General features: G+C 66.5%; 7 protein-coding genes across 7 annotated transcripts; 2 read left to right on the top strand and 5 right to left on the bottom strand.

The window, feature by feature from the left end:
* The first annotated feature begins 278 nt into the window (after window positions 1-278).
* Window positions 279-1538, top strand: LOC62_06G007847 (uncharacterized protein). Its single transcript, XM_062774370.1, has 6 exons — window positions 279-466; window positions 674-850; window positions 1149-1207; window positions 1244-1313; window positions 1359-1437; window positions 1472-1538. Exons 2-5 carry the CDS (start codon window positions 676-678, stop codon window positions 1379-1381), a joined length of 327 nt encoding a protein of 108 aa, XP_062630354.1. The 5' UTR covers window positions 279-466; window positions 674-675; the 3' UTR covers window positions 1382-1437; window positions 1472-1538.
* Window positions 1539-1619: 81 nt separating this feature from the next.
* On the bottom strand, window positions 1620-6431 carry LOC62_06G007846 (uncharacterized protein; the record flags this gene model as incomplete). Its single annotated transcript, XM_062774369.1, has 1 exon — window positions 1620-6431. The coding sequence occupies one exon, from the start codon at window positions 6429-6431 to the stop codon at window positions 1620-1622; it is 4812 nt and encodes a 1603-aa protein (XP_062630353.1).
* Window positions 6432-7289: 858 nt separating this feature from the next.
* LOC62_06G007845 (uncharacterized protein) lies at window positions 7290-7805 on the bottom strand (the record flags this gene model as incomplete). The annotated part of the gene is made up of 1 exon (XM_062774368.1): window positions 7290-7805. One exon carries the CDS (start codon window positions 7803-7805, stop codon window positions 7290-7292), a length of 516 nt encoding a protein of 171 aa, XP_062630352.1.
* A 473-nt stretch (window positions 7806-8278) lies between these two features.
* Window positions 8279-8803, bottom strand: LOC62_06G007844 (uncharacterized protein; the record flags this gene model as incomplete). The annotated part of the gene is made up of 1 exon (XM_062774367.1): window positions 8279-8803. One exon carries the CDS (start codon window positions 8801-8803, stop codon window positions 8279-8281), a length of 525 nt encoding a protein of 174 aa, XP_062630351.1.
* Window positions 8804-9626: 823 nt separating this feature from the next.
* Window positions 9627-13848, bottom strand: ubp7 (putative ubiquitin carboxyl-terminal hydrolase 7). Its single transcript, XM_062774365.1, has 5 exons — window positions 11493-13848; window positions 11019-11393; window positions 10921-10981; window positions 10223-10882; window positions 9627-9733 (listed from the first exon to the last, which is right to left on the bottom strand). Exons 1-4 carry the CDS (start codon window positions 13604-13606, stop codon window positions 10838-10840), a joined length of 2595 nt encoding a protein of 864 aa, XP_062630349.1. The 5' UTR covers window positions 13607-13848; the 3' UTR covers window positions 9627-9733; window positions 10223-10837.
* Window positions 9695-10754, top strand: LOC62_06G007843 (uncharacterized protein; the record flags this gene model as incomplete). Its single annotated transcript, XM_062774366.1, has 3 exons — window positions 9695-9733; window positions 10223-10396; window positions 10656-10754. 3 exons carry the CDS (start codon window positions 9695-9697, stop codon window positions 10752-10754), a joined length of 312 nt encoding a protein of 103 aa, XP_062630350.1.
* A 939-nt stretch (window positions 13849-14787) lies between the features above and the next one.
* adh-1_2 (Alcohol dehydrogenase 1) lies at window positions 14788-16548 on the bottom strand. The gene is made up of 3 exons (XM_062774364.1): window positions 16074-16548; window positions 15717-15999; window positions 14788-15599 (listed from the first exon to the last, which is right to left on the bottom strand). The coding sequence occupies exons 1-3, from the start codon at window positions 16128-16130 to the stop codon at window positions 14863-14865; spliced, it is 1077 nt and encodes a 358-aa protein (XP_062630348.1). The 5' UTR covers window positions 16131-16548; the 3' UTR covers window positions 14788-14862.
* Between the last annotated feature and the right edge of the window lie 1828 nt (window positions 16549-18376).

Raw genomic sequence — 18376 nt, 5'->3', positions numbered from 1 at the left:
GAAGGATGGCGGTTGACAGTGTCCTCGTCACCTTGCAGCCCGCGTTTCCTCTCTTTGACCTTGCCTTGAGAGAACCATGCAATTGACTGTTGGCTTATCGCTCGTCGCTTCGATCGTTTGGTCGCTGCTCGTCACCAGTGTCGGGTGTGTTGTTGTTGACGTGAAGGGGTGAGGCAAGTGTCAGTGACGTCACTCGATCGACTGGAGCTGGTTGCTGCGCGCGTCACATGTTGTCCGTCACAACAACATGCCCCCGTCGAGATGCCCCCCCCCCCTCTCGCCCCTCCCGGCCACCGCCTCCTACCGCCGCCCATCACTGTGGCCTGCCCGCCTCCCGAAACGAGCGAGACCAAGCGACAACCACAACTCGGGCGACAACATCTCGACTCTCTCTTCCTTCTCTTCATCTCTCATCTCTCTCTCTCTCTTTCTCTCTTACAGCCTACCCAACCCAAGCAAGTCTACAGTGAGTGTTGCCTTCCCGCCCACATCTTCCGTCCCCGTCTCCCACTCATCCGTCACCCCCCTTTGACGCCTTCCTCACCGTCACCTTCCTCGCCTTCACTACCTTCCTCGCCTTCCTCGTCTTTCTCCCAACCCCTGCCTGTCCGCCCACCCATCACTCACCCCCATCGTCATATCGCACTCATCTGACGCCCACGCCCCACCACAGACATGTCCGCCCCCGCCCCCATCCCCATCAACACCAACGTCGGCAACAACACTGTCGCGGGCGTCGACGAGGCCCACGACCTCTCGCCCACGTCGGCTATGGACCGTAGCAAGATGGACAAGCTGTTCGCCAACAGGCCCACCCCGAAGGAACTCCAGGACCAGGGTATCCTCAAGGGTGAGTTGGGTGAGGGAAGAACGCGGGGATGGGCGGCGAGGTGGACGGGCCCAGGATGTGGTTGGTAGATGACCCCTCTGCGAGTGAGGCTGGTGGTGCTTGCAGGAGAGGCCTCCCGCTGGCATGTTGGAGCGGGTGGCTGTGGCGACGTTGAGTGCGACGTCAAGCGCCCCTTTACTCAAGAGGAGGGGCCGGTTGTCGCCGGCATGAGGCAGAGGAAGGAAGGCGAGGCGAGACCGGCTCAGCGAGCAACCACCGAACGCCAGCCACGCCCATGCGCACCGCACTCACACCCCAGGCGAGCCCAACGACGCCCTCGCGGCCAAGAAGAAGAAGCTCGAGCGCTCCATGACGGAGGTGAGTTGGCGGCCTCCCAGCGCAACTAACACACAGGACCGCCTCGACAAGGACATCGCTGCGCGCCCGTCGCCCGAGGAGCTTATCAAGAAGGGTATCCTCAATGGTACATCGGAAACTAGGCCAATCAATGCAGAGCTGACGATCCCAGCCGACGAGAACCCCACTGCCTAGGTGTCCAACCTGGGCGTCAGAAGACCGCTGTATGCGCTGAAGTGTATGAGATGAAGGTGGGTCACATACGCTGGCATTTCTGACGCGCAGACCGGCCCAGCTCCGCGCCCTTCGCAGTCTCCCTCGGATGGACATGTAAAATGATTCGACGGTCGCCACCGCCGCTGGGCCTCAATGCGAGTCGGAAAATACTAATTCATATCTGCTAACACTACTAATTGTCTTTGTTTTATTGTCCTTAGGCAGTCGCGGCACACGGCGCAGACACAGTCACGGGAGTGACGGTGTACGTGCCAGGCCCGACGACGACCACGACCGAGCCGGACGAGTGGATGCCAGGCGCGGTGGGGTTACCGGTCTCCTCGGGCTTGGACGTCGTCGTCGTCCAGGCGGGCGGGATCGTCCAGCTGCCGCTTGGCGCGCTGGGCTCACCGTCGGCGGGGTTGCGCGTGCTCCTGGTCACGGCAGGGCCGACGTAAGACCCAGAGGTGGTGCTGCCGCTGGGGTGTTCACCGCCATCACTGCCATCCGTGGAGCGAGGCTGCGACGTGGTGGTGGTCAACGCCGGTGGGAACGTATAGCTGACGCTGGGCTCCTCCTCGCCGGGGCGCTGCGTCGATCTGGACACGGCCGGGCCGAGGCCCGAGGAGGAGGTGGTGGGCTCGCCGCCGTCGGCTGGGTTCTGGGTGCTTCGGGTCATGCCCAGCCCGATGTAAGATGCAGAGGTGGTGCTGGCACTGGCGTGTTCACCGCCGTCGCTGCCATCGGTGGGGCGAGGCTGCGAGGTGGTTGTGGTCCACGTGAAGCCAAGCGACGACTTGTCGCCGCCCTCAGCACCAGACTCCTCGGGCTGAGTCGTCGTGGTGGTCAACGCCGGCGGGAAGGTGTAGCTGGCGCTGGACTCGCCCTCACCGGGGCGTTGCGTGGTTCTGGTCACGGCAGGGCCGAGGCCCGAGGAGGAGGTCGTCGCCTCGCCGGGCTCACCGCTCTCGGTCGGGTTCGGGTTGGACGTCGTCGTAGTCCACGTGGCGCCGAGCGAGCTCTTGCCGCCCTCACCGCCGTCGCCGCCGCCTGCTTCGTCGCTAGGCTGGGGCCTGGTGGTGCCCGGGACGATGGTTGAGGAGCTCGACTGGGGCTGGCCCCCAATACCTCCGTCCTCGCCGTAGGTAGGGCGGGGCTGAGACGTCGTCGTGGTCCACGCGGGCGGGATGTCGGAGACGGTCACGCCGTCGCGGCCGTTAGGCGGGGAGCCACTGGTCGTGGTGGAGCCGCCGCCGGTGACAGAGCTCGAGCCACCGCCGTTGGGTGGGTTGGAGCCGCCACTGTCGCCGCCCTTGCCGCCCTTGCCACCCTTTCCGCCCTTACCACCACCATCCGCGCCGCCACGGCCGCCGTCACCGCCGCTGCCGCCGTCTCCGCCGCCGGGGCCAGCACCAGCGTCGCCGCCGGTACCGCTGTCGCCTCCCTGGCCGGGGCCAGACGAGCTGTCGGGAGCGGGGATGACAATGTCGGTAGGGGAAGGCCTGACAGTGCTCTGGACGTCGCGGTGCGTCGACTGCGGCCTGTCGGAGCCGCTGCCCTTGTCCGGCGTGACGGTGCCGTGGGTGATCGAGCCGTCTACCTCGTCGCCGTCGTCGGTGGGGCTGGGGTTCGGAGGACCCGAGGTCGTGATAGCCGGGCCGATGGTCACGCTCGAGCCGTGGGGCGAGTTGGTTGCCTCACCACCGCCAACAGAGGCGGAGACGCGGGGCGAGGTGGTGGCCTCACCACCTCCGACGGAGGCGGTGACGCGGGGCGCGGTGGTGGCCTCACCGCCACCAACAGAGGCGGAGACGGAGCCGTGAGGCGAGTTGGTGGGTTCACCGCCGCCGACAGACGCGGACACGTGCGGCGAGTTGGTCGCCTGACCACCGCCGACAGAGGCAGTGACGTGGGACGGCGAGTTAGTGGCCTCACCACCGCCGACCGAAGCCGAGACGCGCGGCGAGGTAGTGGCCTCACCGCCACCGACGGACGCGGTGACGTGGGGTGGCGAGTTGGTTGCCTCACCGCCGCCGACGGAGGCGGTGACGCGGGGCGAGGTGGTTGCTTCACCGCCGCCAACAGAGGCGGTGACGTGGGACGGCGAGTGGGTTGCCTCACCACCGCCGACCGAAGCCGAGACGCGGGGCGAGGTGGTGGCATCGCCGCCGCCAACAGAGGCAGTGACGTGGGGCGGCGAGTTAATGGCCTCTCCACCACCAACAGAGGCGGAGACGGAGCCGTGGGGCGAGTTGGTGGGCTCACCGCCGCCAACGGAGGCGGAGACCGACCCGTGGGGCGAGTTGGTGGCCTCACCGCCGCCCACGGAAGCGGAGACGCGGTAGTCGCTCTCGGTGGGGTTCGGCGGCCTCGAGGACCAGGTAGCGGGGCCAATGGTCCACGAGGGAGAGCCGCTGCCGTGCGCGGGGCCGGTACCGTCTGGGCCTGGCGCCGTCGTCCAAGTGGGAGGACCAATCGTCCACGACGCGGCGGAAGCCGACCCGTGGCCGATATCTGGGCCAGTGCCAGCGGGCTCGTACGCAGAGCGCGTGCCGCTGCCGCCGCCAATGTCGGGGCCAGTTCCAGCGGGCTCGTAAGCCGACTGGGTGCCAGACGCGCTGTGGCTGCCGCCGCCGATATCGGGGCCAGTGCCAGCGGGCGCATAGACTGTCGTCCAAGTGGCAGGGCCAATGGTCCAAGACGCTTGGGGCGCGGAGGTGGTCAAGCCTCCGCCCGACCGCGGCGCCGAGGGGGCGGGTCCCTCACCCTCGGGATCGTTGCTCTGCGTCGGGTTCGGCGAGACGGAGCCACCGTCGTGACCAGGGCCAGCGGGGTCGCTGCCGCCGCCGTCGCTAGGCTGCGGCGCGCGCGAGGACCACGTCGTCGGGCCGATCGTCCACGAGGACGAGCCGGCTGGGCTGCTGGGCTCGGGGAACGTCGTGCCGCCTGGCGGGAGCTTCGTGCCCGTCGGCGCGGGGCCCTCGACCGTGACCGAGCCGCTGACGTGGAACTGCAGCGGCTCGCCCACCTGCCCCGAGCCTTCGGGCTCGGTGGCGCTGCCGGTGGGGTTGGGGGCGAGCGAGGACCAGGTCGCAGGGCCGATAGTCTGGTGCGGCGAGACTGAGCCACCGTCCGGGCCGGGGCCAGCGGGGTCGTTGCTCTGGGTCGGGTTGGGCGCGCGCGACGACCATGTGGCAGGGCCGATGGTCCACGACGACGAAGGGGGAGCCGAACCACCGCCGTCACCACCAACTGGGCCAGTGCCGGCGGGGTCACGGTCTCCACCGCCGCCACCGGGCGCAGTGCCCACGGGCTGGCTGGGCTCGTTGCCGCCGTCGGTGGGGTTCGGAGCAAGCGACGACCAGGTCGCGGGGCCAATCGTCCACCAGGTAGAGGAGGAGGACTCGGCCGGGCGGCTAGGTCCAGGAGCAGTCATCCAGCTCGGCGGGAGCTTCGTGGCGGACGGAGCGGAGGGAGCGGGGCCTTCGACGGTGACTGAGCCGCTGACGTGGAACTGGAGCGGCTCGCCGACCATACCGGTGCCGGCGGGCTCGTTGCTCTGGGTGGGGTTCGGGGCGAGCGAGGACCAAGTGGCGGGGCCGATAGTCCACGACGACGAGCCACCACCACCGCCGCCACCAGGGGCGCCAGTGCCAGCCGGGTCACGGTCTCCACCGCCACCAGCAGGACCAGTGCCAGCGGGGTCGTTGCCACCGCCATCTGACGGCTGTGGGGCGCGCGACGACCAAGTCGCAGAGCCAATAGTCCACGACGACGAAGACTCTGCCGGGCGGCTGGGGTCGGGGAAAGTTGTGCCGCCTGGCGGCAGCTTCGTGCCAGTTGGTGCAGGTCCTTCGACGGTGACCGAGCCGCTAACATGGAACTGGAGCGGCTCGCCGACCTGTCCCGAGCCTTCAGGCTCGTTACCGCTGCCGGTCGCGCTCGGCGCGAGCGAGGACCACGTCGCAGGGCCAATCGTCCACCACGTCGACGCCGACGACGACGAGCCGCCGTCCGCGCCGTCGGACGGCGCTGGACCGGGGACGATGACGGACCCGCTGAGGTGCGCCTGGACTCCCTCGCCGACCTGCCCGGTAGCGGAGGGCGATGGCGCGACGGTGCCGCCGACGCGCGAAGGGCTGACGGCGGGGTCGCCGCCGGCGGCGGGGTCGTTTCCGCCGCTGCCGTTGGTAGGCTCCGGCGCGCGCGACGACCACGTTGCGGGGCCGATAGTCCACCACGAGGACGAAGCCGACTCGACAGGCCGGCTGGGCGCAGGAGCAGTCATCCAGCTCGGCGGCTGGAGCGAGCGCGAGCTGGAGCCCGCGCCGCTGATAGGGCTGCCGCCACCCGCCATGCCGACCGAGTCGCCGTCCCCGCTCGGCGTCGGGGTCGCGCCGCTGCCGCTGCCGGAGCGGCTGGGGTCGTTGGTGCCGTCGCCGTTCGTGCCGGTGCCGGTGCCGCTGCCGCCGGGCTGCTGGCTGCCGTCGCCGTTCGTGCCGGTGCCACTGCCGCCGGGCTGCTGCTGGGTGCCGCTGCCCGTCTGGCCGGTCGACGTGCCGTCGCCGCCGCTGCCCTGTTGGGGCTCGCCGGCTGTGCCGGTCGAGGTGGTGTCGCCGCCACCGGGCTGCTGGCCGCCGTCCTTGGAGCCGTCGGTGCCCGGGGAGGTGGTGCCACCTCCAGGCTTCTGGCTGCCGTCCTTGCTGCCGTCCTTGGATCCGTCCTTGGAGCCGTCCTTGCCACCGCCGTCGGTAGGCTTCTTGTGGCTGCCGCCCTTACCCTTACCGGGCTTCTTAGGACGCGGCTTCCACCCCCACCCCCACGTCCAGTATCCTCCACCGTCCTTATCCTTGCCGTTGTCCTTGCCCTTGCCGGCGTCGCATTCGTGGCAGTCGTCGCCGTTATCGACGGGGACCCAGACCGGGCCCCCCTTGCTGGGCGGGGGGTTCCGCCAGCCGTACCACCAGTGCCGGGGTGCGTGCTGTTGCTCGCCATTGTTGTTGGGAGAGGCGGCGTCGCGCGCGGCCATGGCCCCTCCTTGCGGAGGGGCGAGCGGCGCTGCCTCCGCCCCCAGTGTGCCGAGGACTACGAGTACCGCGAACAGCGCGGTCGGTCTAGTCATCGTGACAACTTGAACTTGTGCTTGAGATTGAGCTTCATGACCGCCTCAACGCGCACGTTTATAGACACGAGACAGCAGGCCACCTGCCACACCCACCACCTTTGACCCATGTCGCCATGTCGTATCTTCGTCACGACTGCCACTCGTTCCTGTGTTACAATGTGGGAATGCCACACGTAATGTTGTTGGCTTGGGGCAGGCGCGCCAGCACCACGCGCCGTCGCGACGACGACCAGGCGCGAGCTTGTTGTCCCGTCTGGCGAGGTCGTGTAAGGTCGCTTTCGAGATGAGCGAGGCGACAACCCAGATTATCGAGGCAACCACCCCACACTGGCCAGCCGTATCGCCCCTCCCGTGCCGTGCCTCTCATGTCGCTCGTGCCCAGTCACCTAGAATCCTCATGTATGTTACATCACACTCTGCTCCGGCCGGGTCCACCGCATAAACAACCCCTTGGCAGATCCAGCACCAAACGAGATCGGGTCACCGGTCGTTAAGGCCTGAAGAGTTGGGTTGGTGCCTTGGCGGTATCGTCGTGCAGGCCCCCGTGCCCTCGGGGAGGCGAGGCCGACTGCCTGCCTGCCGTATCGGGAGGATCTTGGGTACGTCGTCGCAACGTGTCTTAATTGTCTCGGTGCGTGCATGCATGTAGCGTCGTTGTTGTGTTGTGCTGCCGGGCCACCCGGTTGCTCAGGGCAGCTAGCTCGATTCCAGACAAGCAGCAACGGCTGCAAGCCATCGGGTGAGGGGAGGAACGCGGTCGCCCTACGCGACGACGACGGCGGCGGCGCAGAATAGGCCGAGGGCGAGCAGCGTGCCGGACAGCCGGGAGCACTGGGTTGCATTAGGAGCTGCCGAAGGCGCGTGGGAGGACGAGGCTGCGGGCGCGGGGGCGGCAGCTGAGCTCGAGCTAGACGAGTGGCTCGACGAAGATGGGAGAGGCGTCTCGCTGTGCGTCGAGGTCGCTTGTCCACCACCCGGCGCCGTTGCCGTCGTCGTCGTTACGGACGTACCCGCTGTCGCGCTGCTGCTTGGCCCGGGCGTGCCTGTGAGATCTGCGATGGAGGTCGTGCTCGTGCCGTCGACCGGGAATGGGGTGCCGTTGATGGTGGTTGCGCCTTTCGTGTTGGGCCAGATGGGCGGGCCGTACTCGAACGTGCTGGCGCTGGGGGTTGCTCCGCCGGGGATGGTGGTCAGCGAGCGGGTGAACGTGTCGCTGTCGCTGGACTGCGCGGCCGCGAGGGCAGCAGCGAGGGTGAGTGCTGCGAGGGTGTAGCGCATTGTCGTGGCGTTTCTCGTGGCGTTTGTCGTGGTATGTGAGGTGGCAACAACAACAATAGCAAGGTGGATGATGCTGACGCGGCGGATCAAAGGTCACGCGGCAGTAACAGACTCGTCGTCATCCTCGTCGACGCGCCGCCCACCTCGACGTCGTCCTCGATCCACCTCCCTCCTCATCACCTCCCTCATCTCCAAGCCAAATACTATACATACAACCAGCCAAGCAGCCAAGCAAGCGTTGCCCGCGCCGCGCCGCAGCGCACCGCACCGCCGCAATGCCCTACAAGCGCGAGTCACCGCCGCTGTCGTCGCCGCCGCGGCCCTGAGCTGTCTGCGCGCCCTGCGCGCAGGCCCAAACCAAACAATGCGAGTGTCCGTGAGAAGTGTGTGTTGTGGGTGGGGGGTGGGACGCGTCGAGGTCGTGTCTGGGGGGTCAGTCGCATGCCCATGCTGCGGCACACTCACGGTACAGCTCACTGCGCACCCGCCGCGGCGGGCGCCCCAACCCGCGCGTGGATGGGCAGCCCGCCGCGCATGGGCCCGACCCATCCGTTCGGCGCGACCTTGGCCGCGCCCCCCAGCTGGCCGAGGCGCGCAGCCTTGAAGTTGCGCACGTCGGCGTCCGGCACCGCCTGGCCAGCGGCAAGCGGCGCGCCGTCGATGAAGAGCAGGAAGTGGACGAGGGTGAGGAGCGCGAGGGCGCAGAGCGCGAGGATGGCCCAGCGCGTCGTCAGGCGCGTCGAGAAGCGCGCGAGGCCCGTCGGCGCGTGCGTCGCTGTCACTGGCGCGGGGAGGCGGGGCGAGGGGGAGCGCGCGGCGGCAGTGGGGGCGGGGGACGGCGAGGAGAGGTACGGCGACGACGGGTACGACGCAGCCGCGGGGGGGGGCGGCGCGGTCTTCGGCTCGCCTGGCGACGGGGGCGGCGTGCCGAACATGTGCGTGACGCGCGGGAGGCCTAGCGAGTCCATGTGCGCGTGGACCGTGTTGAGGAGGGACATTGTCGCTGGGGGGGTGGGTGACATTGTGTGGAAGGTGGATGGCGTCGAGGAGAGGGGGAGCAGCAGATTTATGGGATTGGCACACGGCTGGCTGCGGTGTACGTGCATCGAGCAGCAGCAGCATGCACCCACCCCTGACGCCGACAGGGCTACTCTTCGGTGTGCTCCTCGCTCGCGGCGTCTTGCTCGTCGTCGACGCCGTCGCCGCCACTCTGTGCTGCCCACCGTCTGCAGGCCCTCTGGCTGAATGCCTCAACTGCCATTCAGCAGCCAGGGTTGAATCGACGCCGCCGAGGCGCCACTGCAGCCACGGCTAAGGGATCGCGGCGACTCTTCCTGTGGCCTGCCTGCGCGCTGCGCTTGCGCTGCAACTCCGTTGGTGTTTACCTCTCGGCGATACTTGCCTGGGCTTGAGGGACCTGATGCGCGTTGGCGGTGGGGGAGGTGACAGCGGGGCGAGGGAGTGGCAGCGGGGTGAGGAGGGCAGGCTGACATTGCGAGCCAGTGTCGAGATCACTGCACGCTGCCCACTCATATGAATTGCAACTCTACAGCGAGCCCATCACTCACAATGCAGCCACAAGCATGATTGATCGCGCGACATACACATGCCTCGTGCTCGTAGCTCGTCACAGTATGCATAATGCAGCGTGGGCTGGGCCGTGCAGAGCGCGCCGCCAGACTCGCCCACCGCAGATTACAGACTTTCGCCATTTGTCATCCCTCGAGCGTCATACATAACGTCAGTGGGGCCGCCGGTTCGAACATGTCCAGACCGGCATCGTCGGCTTCGACGACCTCGGTCACCGCCGAGGCGACGAGACGAGGATACATATGTAACCTTGTCGTTGTGCTGCATCAGCGTCTTACTCATCCCCCACATCGCTCATCATGGTCCACACTGTTATCGCAAAGTTTGTCGCCAAGCCCGTGAGTTGCCCGTGTCGTGTGGGCCGGAGGTGGAGGGAGGAGGAGGGAGCCGGTCGTCCTGTTGTGATGCCGCCGACCATGACTCTAGCATCGATGCTATGGGGCGCCAGCTCAGTCAGCTCCAACGAGGTGGATGCGGTGCGGCGTGCTACATATTCAGCGTGCAGCGTGCTTCGTGGATATCGCGCCCCGCCCTCCTACAGCCTCCTCCCGCCTCCTCCCTCCTCCGTCCCCTATCTGGAGCCAACACTGACCCCTGTGCTCGCGACCCCCATCGCACCTCGCTCGCCCATGAACGCTCTCGGCCATATCTCGGTCGACGCTTCCCCTTCGCTTCCCCCCGTCCCCGGCTCGTCTCCCGTTCGCCCACTCATATACCATCGCAACTCCTCCTCCTCCTCCTCCCGCTCCCTCCCCCACCCCCTGCCCCCGCCCTCGCCTCCTCATCTCCTCTCCTCCGCCCGCCTCACGCGCTCGCCTCGCCCACAGGACCAAGGCCCCGCCCTCGCTGCGCTCCTCCGCGAAGCAGCCTCGCACTACCGCAAGGACAAGCTCACCCTCGACTGGTACATCCTCCAGGACGCAAAGGACCCGCTCAAGTTTGCCGCCGTCGAGCGGTACGTTAACAACAAGGCGGCGCTGGCGGAGCACGCTGGGAACCCTGTGAGTTGCGCCGAGCGCGCGAGTGAGCCGCAGGCGAGCGAGCGGCGGGTGGGTGAAGACGAGAGAAGAGGGGAGAGAGGAGGTTGGGGAGGTGGTATGGGGAGCGTGATGGCGATGGACAATGTGCCCGGCCGCCCAGCTGCCACCTCCTCGTCGACGGCCGGCAACTCGCTCGGCTTGCGTCCCTTCGCCGAGGAGGAACCTGCCTCGACGCCCCCCCGCGACCTGTCGCTGCGCTCCAGGTCGCTGACACACGCAGTACTTCAAAACCTTTGGCAAGGCCATCGGCCCCCTCATCGCGGCCAAGCCCGAGCTCCAGTTCCTCGACGAGATTGACGAGGACAAGGCCAAGCTCTAAGAAATGCATGCGAGGTGGTAGCATATGATGATGGCTGCTGTGGAATGATGTGCAAGATGACAACATGCGACTGGATGGATGGTTCACTGACTGGCGCCGACACGCCCCTCCCCCTGCACCTTCTCGTACTGCGATCATTAGCGGAGTCGCTCAAAGCGCGACTTACAAAACACAGGTAAGCCCGCGCGTTGAGTACCTCGTCGACGCTGGCGAAGCGCACCTCGGTGCTGGGAGAGTCAGCACAGCCCAAACCCGTCGACCCACTCGGAACAGTAGCACCAGACCCGCCTGTCCCGCCCGCGGATCTTCGCGTCGCCCAGCTTCATGTCGCTCAACCTGTCCGCCGCCGCGGTGATATCCGACACCTTGTCCGGGTGGCGCGGGTCGGCAAACATGCGCTCGGGGTCGACGAGCACGTACGCAATGTAGTGCCCGCCGACCATGGTGCCCATGTGCACGACAATGGCGTATAGTTTGTACCACACTGGGCTCAGCTCTGGGCCCTTCTCGGGCGACGGCCAGTCCATGAACGGCGCGTGCACGCCCGCCGACGTCCGTGTCAGCTTGAAGTCGGAGCGATTTGGCGCAAAGAACGGCGCGAGGTCGAGCATCTCGGGGAAGGAGACAAAGTCGTCCATCCTGGGTGTGGTTAGCCAAGTGTCCACACGACAGCCCCCTCCCACCTGCCTCTCATCTCCCCTTTGCGCCTTCTCGCCTTCGCCTTCCGTCTCGACTCACTTCTTTAGCGTCGAAAAGTTCGAGTACATGCCCGCCTTGCCCGTCTGTTTGAACCGCTTGAGGTGGAACACGAGCGTCTCGGGCGCGCGGGCGATGAGGTAGCGCTTGAACGCGCGCCGGAGGATAAAGTTCTTGTCCTTGGCTGGGTCCTTGCGGCTGTGGAAGAAGCCGCCGCCCCGCGACGGACTGGGCTTGGGCAGCGATGCAGGCATCGTCTCGTCCTCCGTGTCCGTGTTGCTCAACCCGTCAGAGTCCGAGTCGCACTCGCCGTCCTCGCCGTCCGCCTCGGCGCCGACGTCAATGATCGGTATCGTGTCGAGCGTGGTGGGCGCAGTTTTTGTCGACGAGGTCTGCGTGTCGGCCGAGCTCGTAGTATTGAGCGACGACAAGCTCACCGTCGTCTCGGAGCTCTTGGTCGTGTCGAATCTGCTTATGGGGATATGCTCGCTGTCCTCGTCCTTCTCGATTCTCTGCCGCAATGGGGACGGTGCGCGCACCATTGCTGGACTGCGAGCTGCGAGCGAGGGTGACCGGCCTAATCTGTCGTCGTCTGCCTGTAGGATGGGTAATGGCGCCGACCGCTTGATCGGACTGGGCGAGAGTAGCCCGCTCGACGGGGAAGGAGAGAGTACCGACGTCGAGGACGCGGGAGACACCAACACCTCGGTGTGATGGTCCGTCTCACTCTTGTGGCCGTCGTGGTGCTTGCGCTCGCGTCTCCAATTACGAGCGCCCTTCTTGTCGCGGTAATACCCATTCTTGATCTTCCAGCACTTGCGGCACGCGAACGCGTTGTCGCCTTCCAACACCTCGACCGACGTGAACGCCTTGAGGCTGTCGACGAGACCAGAGTCGGGCTTGCCGCCGCCGCCGACACCAAGCTCACCTGCATGCGCGGCGCGCAGCTTGGCGATGGGGTCGTGGCTCTCCGGCGCGCCGGGCGGGCCGTACAGGATTCTCTGGATGTAGGCCGCCTGCGCGGGCGTCGGACCAGCCTGGTGCTGGTGGTGATGGTGCTGGTGGTGCTGCGCGTGCGGCTGTTCAGCTGGCGAGCTGCTCGACATTGGCACGGCCGATTCGCCCTCGGCGACCGGCTCGAGGATGAGTGCAGGTTCAGACGGCTGGGCCGTGGAAGCGCTCGCGGCGCTAGTATCGCTGGCCGCGCCGTTCTCCTTCTCCGTCGTCCCGCTGACCGATCTTCCACCCTTGCGCCGGAATGAAAAGCTTGTCCGCCCCTTGAGTCCACCAAACGACTTGGACGTGCTCGCTGACCGGCCCAGCCCAGCCGCGCCGTGCTCATTCTCCGTCTCGCTGTTGACTGTGAGGTGCTGCTGTTTGCTCTTGCGCTCACGGCGCTCGCCGCCGTCGCCCTCGGGGTCCGACATGGTGGCTGTTGGCTCACCAGCAAGCTTGGAGCTCACGGTCCGTGGCTTGAACTTGCTCGTTATCGAGCGGAAGCGGTCGCGCTTGCGCAGCCTTGGTGTGTCGTCGTCGCCGCGGAGCGAGAGTGACAGGTCCAGGAACCCCTCGTACGTGTGCGACACCGACTTGCACGTCTCGCACACGACGATGCTGGCGAGCAGGCCGCCAAACAACACGTCGACAAACGGCAGCAGGCGTTCCGAGTCGGGAATGCCGTTGTCGGGGGCAGCAGGCAGCGGGAGCGAGGCAATGCTCGCGCTCAATGACGCACCGCCGTCGGGCGAGCTCCCTGTTGGCGCGGGGCGGGGAGGCTGGACACGCTTGATAATGTCCCTCTCCTCCATTTCCATCGAGTCGAGGAGGTGCCTCAACAGCTCGTGCGCGTCCTGCTGGGCAAACTCGTCGTACTGGTCGTACTTGCGCGCGAGTTCCTTGAGCAGGCCCTTGATGCTAATCGACGGCCCGGCGACGTCTTTTGTCGCCCACGCGCGGCCGAGAGCGTCGTTAAACGCGCGTGTGACAGGCAGCAGGGGGTAGAGGGGCATTTCCGACGCCGCGGGGAGCAGCGACGGCGTGAGCTGCGGCGCGCGGGGGGGAGGGGGGAGGATCGAGTTGGCCGACGGCGTGAGCGACCATGCGGGGTTGGCAGAGAGCAGCGCAATGAGCTGGGGCGTCGCGCTGAGCTGTAGCATGTGTCAGCGTTCTCTGTCTGCCCACTCGACTATGTGCGCGCCCGCCCTACCGCCTGGAACGTCGAGTTGAGGAAGCACGTCATGCCGAGGTTGATGATGCCTGCGGGCTTGTGCGAGGCCCGCTGGGTGAGTGGCCGGGGGTCGTCGGACGACTCGCGCGGCGTGCGCGCCGGCGAAGGCATCTTTGATTGCGGAGCTGAGCGCGACATGTTGGAGGTGTTAATGGCAGGTTGAGGATGGAGGGGCAGGGGGAGGGGGGGAGGGGGTGCCGAGCCGGGCTGGAGGCGGCGCGAGGAGGCGTGGCCCAGCGGCGGCTGCGAGGCGGCGGGGGGGAGGGAGGGACGCGCGGCGGTGCGATGGCCGCCTCGTTGTTGTGCGCGAGGCGTGTGTTGCTCCTGTTGCCGTGTGTGTGTTGTTGATGTTGAGTGATGCAAAGAACAACAAGGAGTGATGATGATGCGGGGTTTGTTGAGTGAAACGTGTAGTGACGTTGAGGGGGGGCAGCCGCGCTCTCCGCCAGCCAGCCAGCCAGGGGGGATGGGGTCTTTGGGGGGGCCAACCAGTCGTGTTGCATTCCGACCACCTCGCTTGCATGCAACAACCACTTGACTGATAAAGCATTCTACTCTGATTACCCCGCTCTCGCATACGTCGTCTAGCTCCAAAGACGACGACGACACCTCGGCGGAGATCTCACCGAGTGCATTGAGTGAGCGGGCCGCAACTCCACGCGCCGCGCGGCCGAAACACTGGCGATGGCGACGACGTCGTCCTCCGCCCTCGCTAACTCGTTTCTAGAGCACCACGTGCTGCGAGAGCTGACTACTGTTGCCACTCATAAGGCCAAGCTCAACAACCATAACCCTCCAACACCATGTCGCGCGACACGATCGTGCGATGACATTGTTGTGGGGGTGGCCGTGGGCGCCGGGATCAACGTGCGTGGTGGTGGTGGCGCTGGGCGGCGCTGCTCCTCCTGCTGCTGGCAGGACGTGCGCGCGCGGGGTTTGCGACTCGGATATCGGCGAGTCTCTGGCCGGAAAGGAAAGAGGAGAGACGCGGCGCGGCGTACAGTCAAGAGTTGATGAAGAGCCGACGGAGGTGTGGCCATGGCGGCATGCTGCAACGGCATGCCGGGGAATGCTGCTGACTCGCCCCACCCCATCAACCTCGCGCCGCACTGCACAATCATAACCTGCATACACCTCAACCCTACGACTACTTCTGACACTACACTACGCGCTATACGCTTTTATTTAGGCGGCAAAGTCGATGACGACACGGCCCTTGGTCTTGGACGCGCCGACGTCGGCGAGCGCCTGGCCCGTGGCGGCGAAGGGGCGGATCTCGACGTGCTCCTTGATCTTGCCGGCCTTGAGGAGCTGGAGGGCGTCGTTCATGTCCTCGACCGTGTTGAGGAGCGAGCCGCGGACCGTGATGGCCTTGAAGATGATCGCGGCAGGCTCGGCGCCAGCGATGGCCGAGCCGGTCGGCGGGAGACCAACGCACACAAACACGCCGCGGGGGCGGAGGATGCCCACGCCGGCGGCGTACGCCTTGCCGTTGCCCGCGGTGACGATGACGCCGTGCACGCCGAGCCCGTCAGGCGTAAGAGCGGCGACAGTGGCGGGCAGGTCCTTGGTGCCGGTGATGTCGACGTACTCGTCGGCGCCGGTGGCGAGCGTCGCCTCCTTCTTGTCGGCGCCGACGTCGATGGCAATCACGCGCAGGCCGCGCGCCTTGGCGAACTGCACGACCATGTGGCCCACACCTCCCGCGGCACCGAGCACGGCCACGGTCTGGCCGGCCTTGAGGCCAGTCGTCTTGACGGCCGTGTACGCCGTGCCGCCCGAGCACATGAAGGGGGCCGCCTGCTCAAAGGGGATGCCCTCGGGGATGTGGACGGCGAAGCGCGTGTTGACGTTGATGTACTGCGCGAACGAGCCGTTGCGGTGGAAGCCGGTGAGGTTGATCTTGGCGCAGAGGGCACAGTCTGGCGCCGTCAGCACACGCACGCCGAGCGCGACGAGCGAGGCGGGTGCGGCGTGACGAACGAGGCAACGACGTTGCCTTGCCCGCCGCACGCCCCTCTCCTCTCCTTCGCACTCACCATCCTGGCTACAGAACTCGCAGGTGCCGCACGAGTCGGCCGCAACGAGCGCGCCAGCCCTGTCGCCGACCTTGAAGTCGGTCACGCCGGGCCCGACGGCGCGGACGATGCCGGCGCCCTCGTGGCCGAGACAGGTGACGCCCTCGGCCTGCGTCAGGCCCTGCCAGTCTCCGTAGGCCGCGTGGTAGTCGGACTGGCAGACACCAGTGTACTTGCACTCGAGGAGGATCTCGCCCGGGCCGGGGGTGGGCACGGGGAAGTCCTCGCGGTGGTCGATGGAGAACTGGCGGAGCGTCAGCGGCTCGCGAAGTGGTGTCGCGGCATGCCGACTTGGCGCCGGCCTCACTCCACACTCACCTGGGGCGTGCCACCGTTGACGGTGACGGCGGCGCGGGCAGTCTTGGGGATGGTCATTGTGTTGCTTGCTTGCTTGTGCTGTGTGTTTGTGTCTGGCTGCTGAGGGCTAGTGCCCCCGACGTGGCTTATATACCTCTCGAGCGCTGCACCGCCGAGCACACCCGCAGCTCGGTATCATGGTGCAGCGTCGTCGTACCCCGCGCGCCCCCGCGTCGACGTCCACCTGACTGACGTTCGGCTCGGCAACACGAGCCGCACCCCACAGAAGTGGATGGATGCCGATGCCCTGCTGTGCCGTGCTCCCGGGTGCCGCGAAGCGTTAGCCGGGGGGTGTGGCCCGAGGTTGCTTGCAGCTGTGCTTGGCACGCACGCGTGCCGCGCGGGCGCCCGGACCTTGGCCTTTGGTCTCTGGCGGCGCGAGGCGAGGGCGATAATGATAACGCTCGCAGTGGGGGGCAGAGGCGAGGCGGTATGCATACGTCCATCGCGGCGTCGGTCTTGGAGGCGACGTGGAGGGGAGGAGGGAGGAGCAAGAACACGACACGACACGACCTCGGCGAGGGCCGCTGAGCCGTAGCCACCCACACCCCGGCATCCATCTGCCGCCGGCCCGATAACAACCGGTTACACCCTCCCTCGACCCAGCCTCACCACCGCGCGACAGACAACACACCCAGTGACTGCGACCTCGCCCACCACGACCTCGGCAACATGGCTAGGCTAGTGAGAGCCGAGCGGGGGTAGCGGGGGAGCGGAACACGGCGGGAGCGGGGTCGTAAGTGAGTATTTGTAGTGTGGAGACCGGGGGAAGGTCGGGGGCGAAGCCGGGGTCAGTCATCTCGGGTGGTCAAGGGTCTGGCTTCCGCCCCCCTCCCCCCTTACCAGTGGTCAGCTTGCCTGTGCCACCCCTCAGCTCGTGCGGGCCTGGTTTCGGAGGCGCTGGAAGTACACTGGAAGCAGCGAAGAGGTGGGTGGCACTGGGCCATAGGCAGCACAGCGCTGCGTGCGTGCAGTAAGTATCACGCCACCCCCCCTCCGTGCCTTGACGCACCCGATGTCGCCCTTCCGAGCCAAGCTGTTCCGATGTGGTGTGGTTTATCCGGCCACCCAGCCACGATCACGGGCGGGCACTCGCCGCCCGCGAGCGAGGTGCAGCTCGAATAAGTCGGAGGGCGGAAGTGTGGCGCATGCTCGTCAGTGGCTGCCAGTGCATGGATATCGGTGCTTTTGGTGACTGTTGATCGCTCGTTGATCGTGTTGATCAGGCAGAGAGGCAGGGAGGGAGTTCGGCACGTTCGGCATCGTGCCCAGCGTGAGTTGGGGTTGGCACGTGACTCTGCAGCAGGGGGGTTCGCCTAATCCTGCCTTTGTCACGATGACTGACTCTGTCGTACGCCGAAGCGACACGCTTCAAGGAGAAGGGGAGATGGTGATGGGGAGATGCTGCACGTGAGCGAGCTGATTGGCGATTCCTCATGGCGGGTGGTTGGACAAGTATCGCATCGCGCGACTCACACCGGCACTCATCTGCTCCAACGGAAACGAGACCTGGCGCTTATCGCTATCCTGACAAGCACATCAAACTGCCAAGGTTATACACATGACTCACGCAGTAAATTGGCCATTGGGCACAGGCGTGCCGCGAGTCAGAGCAAGCGCCTCGTGTCTACCAACCTCCCCTCCGCACCCGCACTCGCACTCGCACGCGAGTTGCCCCGCCGCTCCCTCCAGTTAGTGGAGCTCACGTCTATCTGGCACACGGGCGGACGTTATGTGTGCCCGCTTTCGCACCGCATGCAGGCAGGTGCGGGGTGGGCGGTCGCTCCACATCTATGTTAAAAGGCCACTCCTCCCACTTGTTTCTTCTCCTCTGCCCAATCCCCCACCTCGTCCTCGTTGATGGCCTCGACCGACGTCACAGTCCAGCCCAAGACATACCAGCTGGTACGAGTATCCTCCAACGACCCAAGGCCCGGTACATACTCATCGGCGATCTCTCGTTCATCGTGGCCGCGAGCACCGAGTGCGCGTGGCTGGACAACACTGAGCTCTCATGAACGTTAATGCTCACCGCTGATCATCGCTGGTCAACTTGAGCCCTCGAAGCCGGATACAACGTCGAAGTGGCGTCTCACCTCCGGTGGGGACACACGACGTGGTGAGGCTTTGCGGGGCATGGCTCGCGCCTCGTCCGCACTGCCACCTGAGTCAGGCTCACTGACTCACTCCACCACGAGCCACCAGATCACACAAGTGGGACTGAGCGGCAGCGGGGCACCTCCTCTCTTGATCAGCTCACGGGC

This window comes from Vanrija pseudolonga, chromosome 6 (assembly GCF_020906515.1).
Source record: "Vanrija pseudolonga chromosome 6, complete sequence".
NCBI lineage: Eukaryota > Fungi > Basidiomycota > Tremellomycetes > Trichosporonales > Trichosporonaceae > Vanrija > Vanrija pseudolonga.
This window is presented reverse-complemented; position numbering and strand designations above follow the sequence as displayed.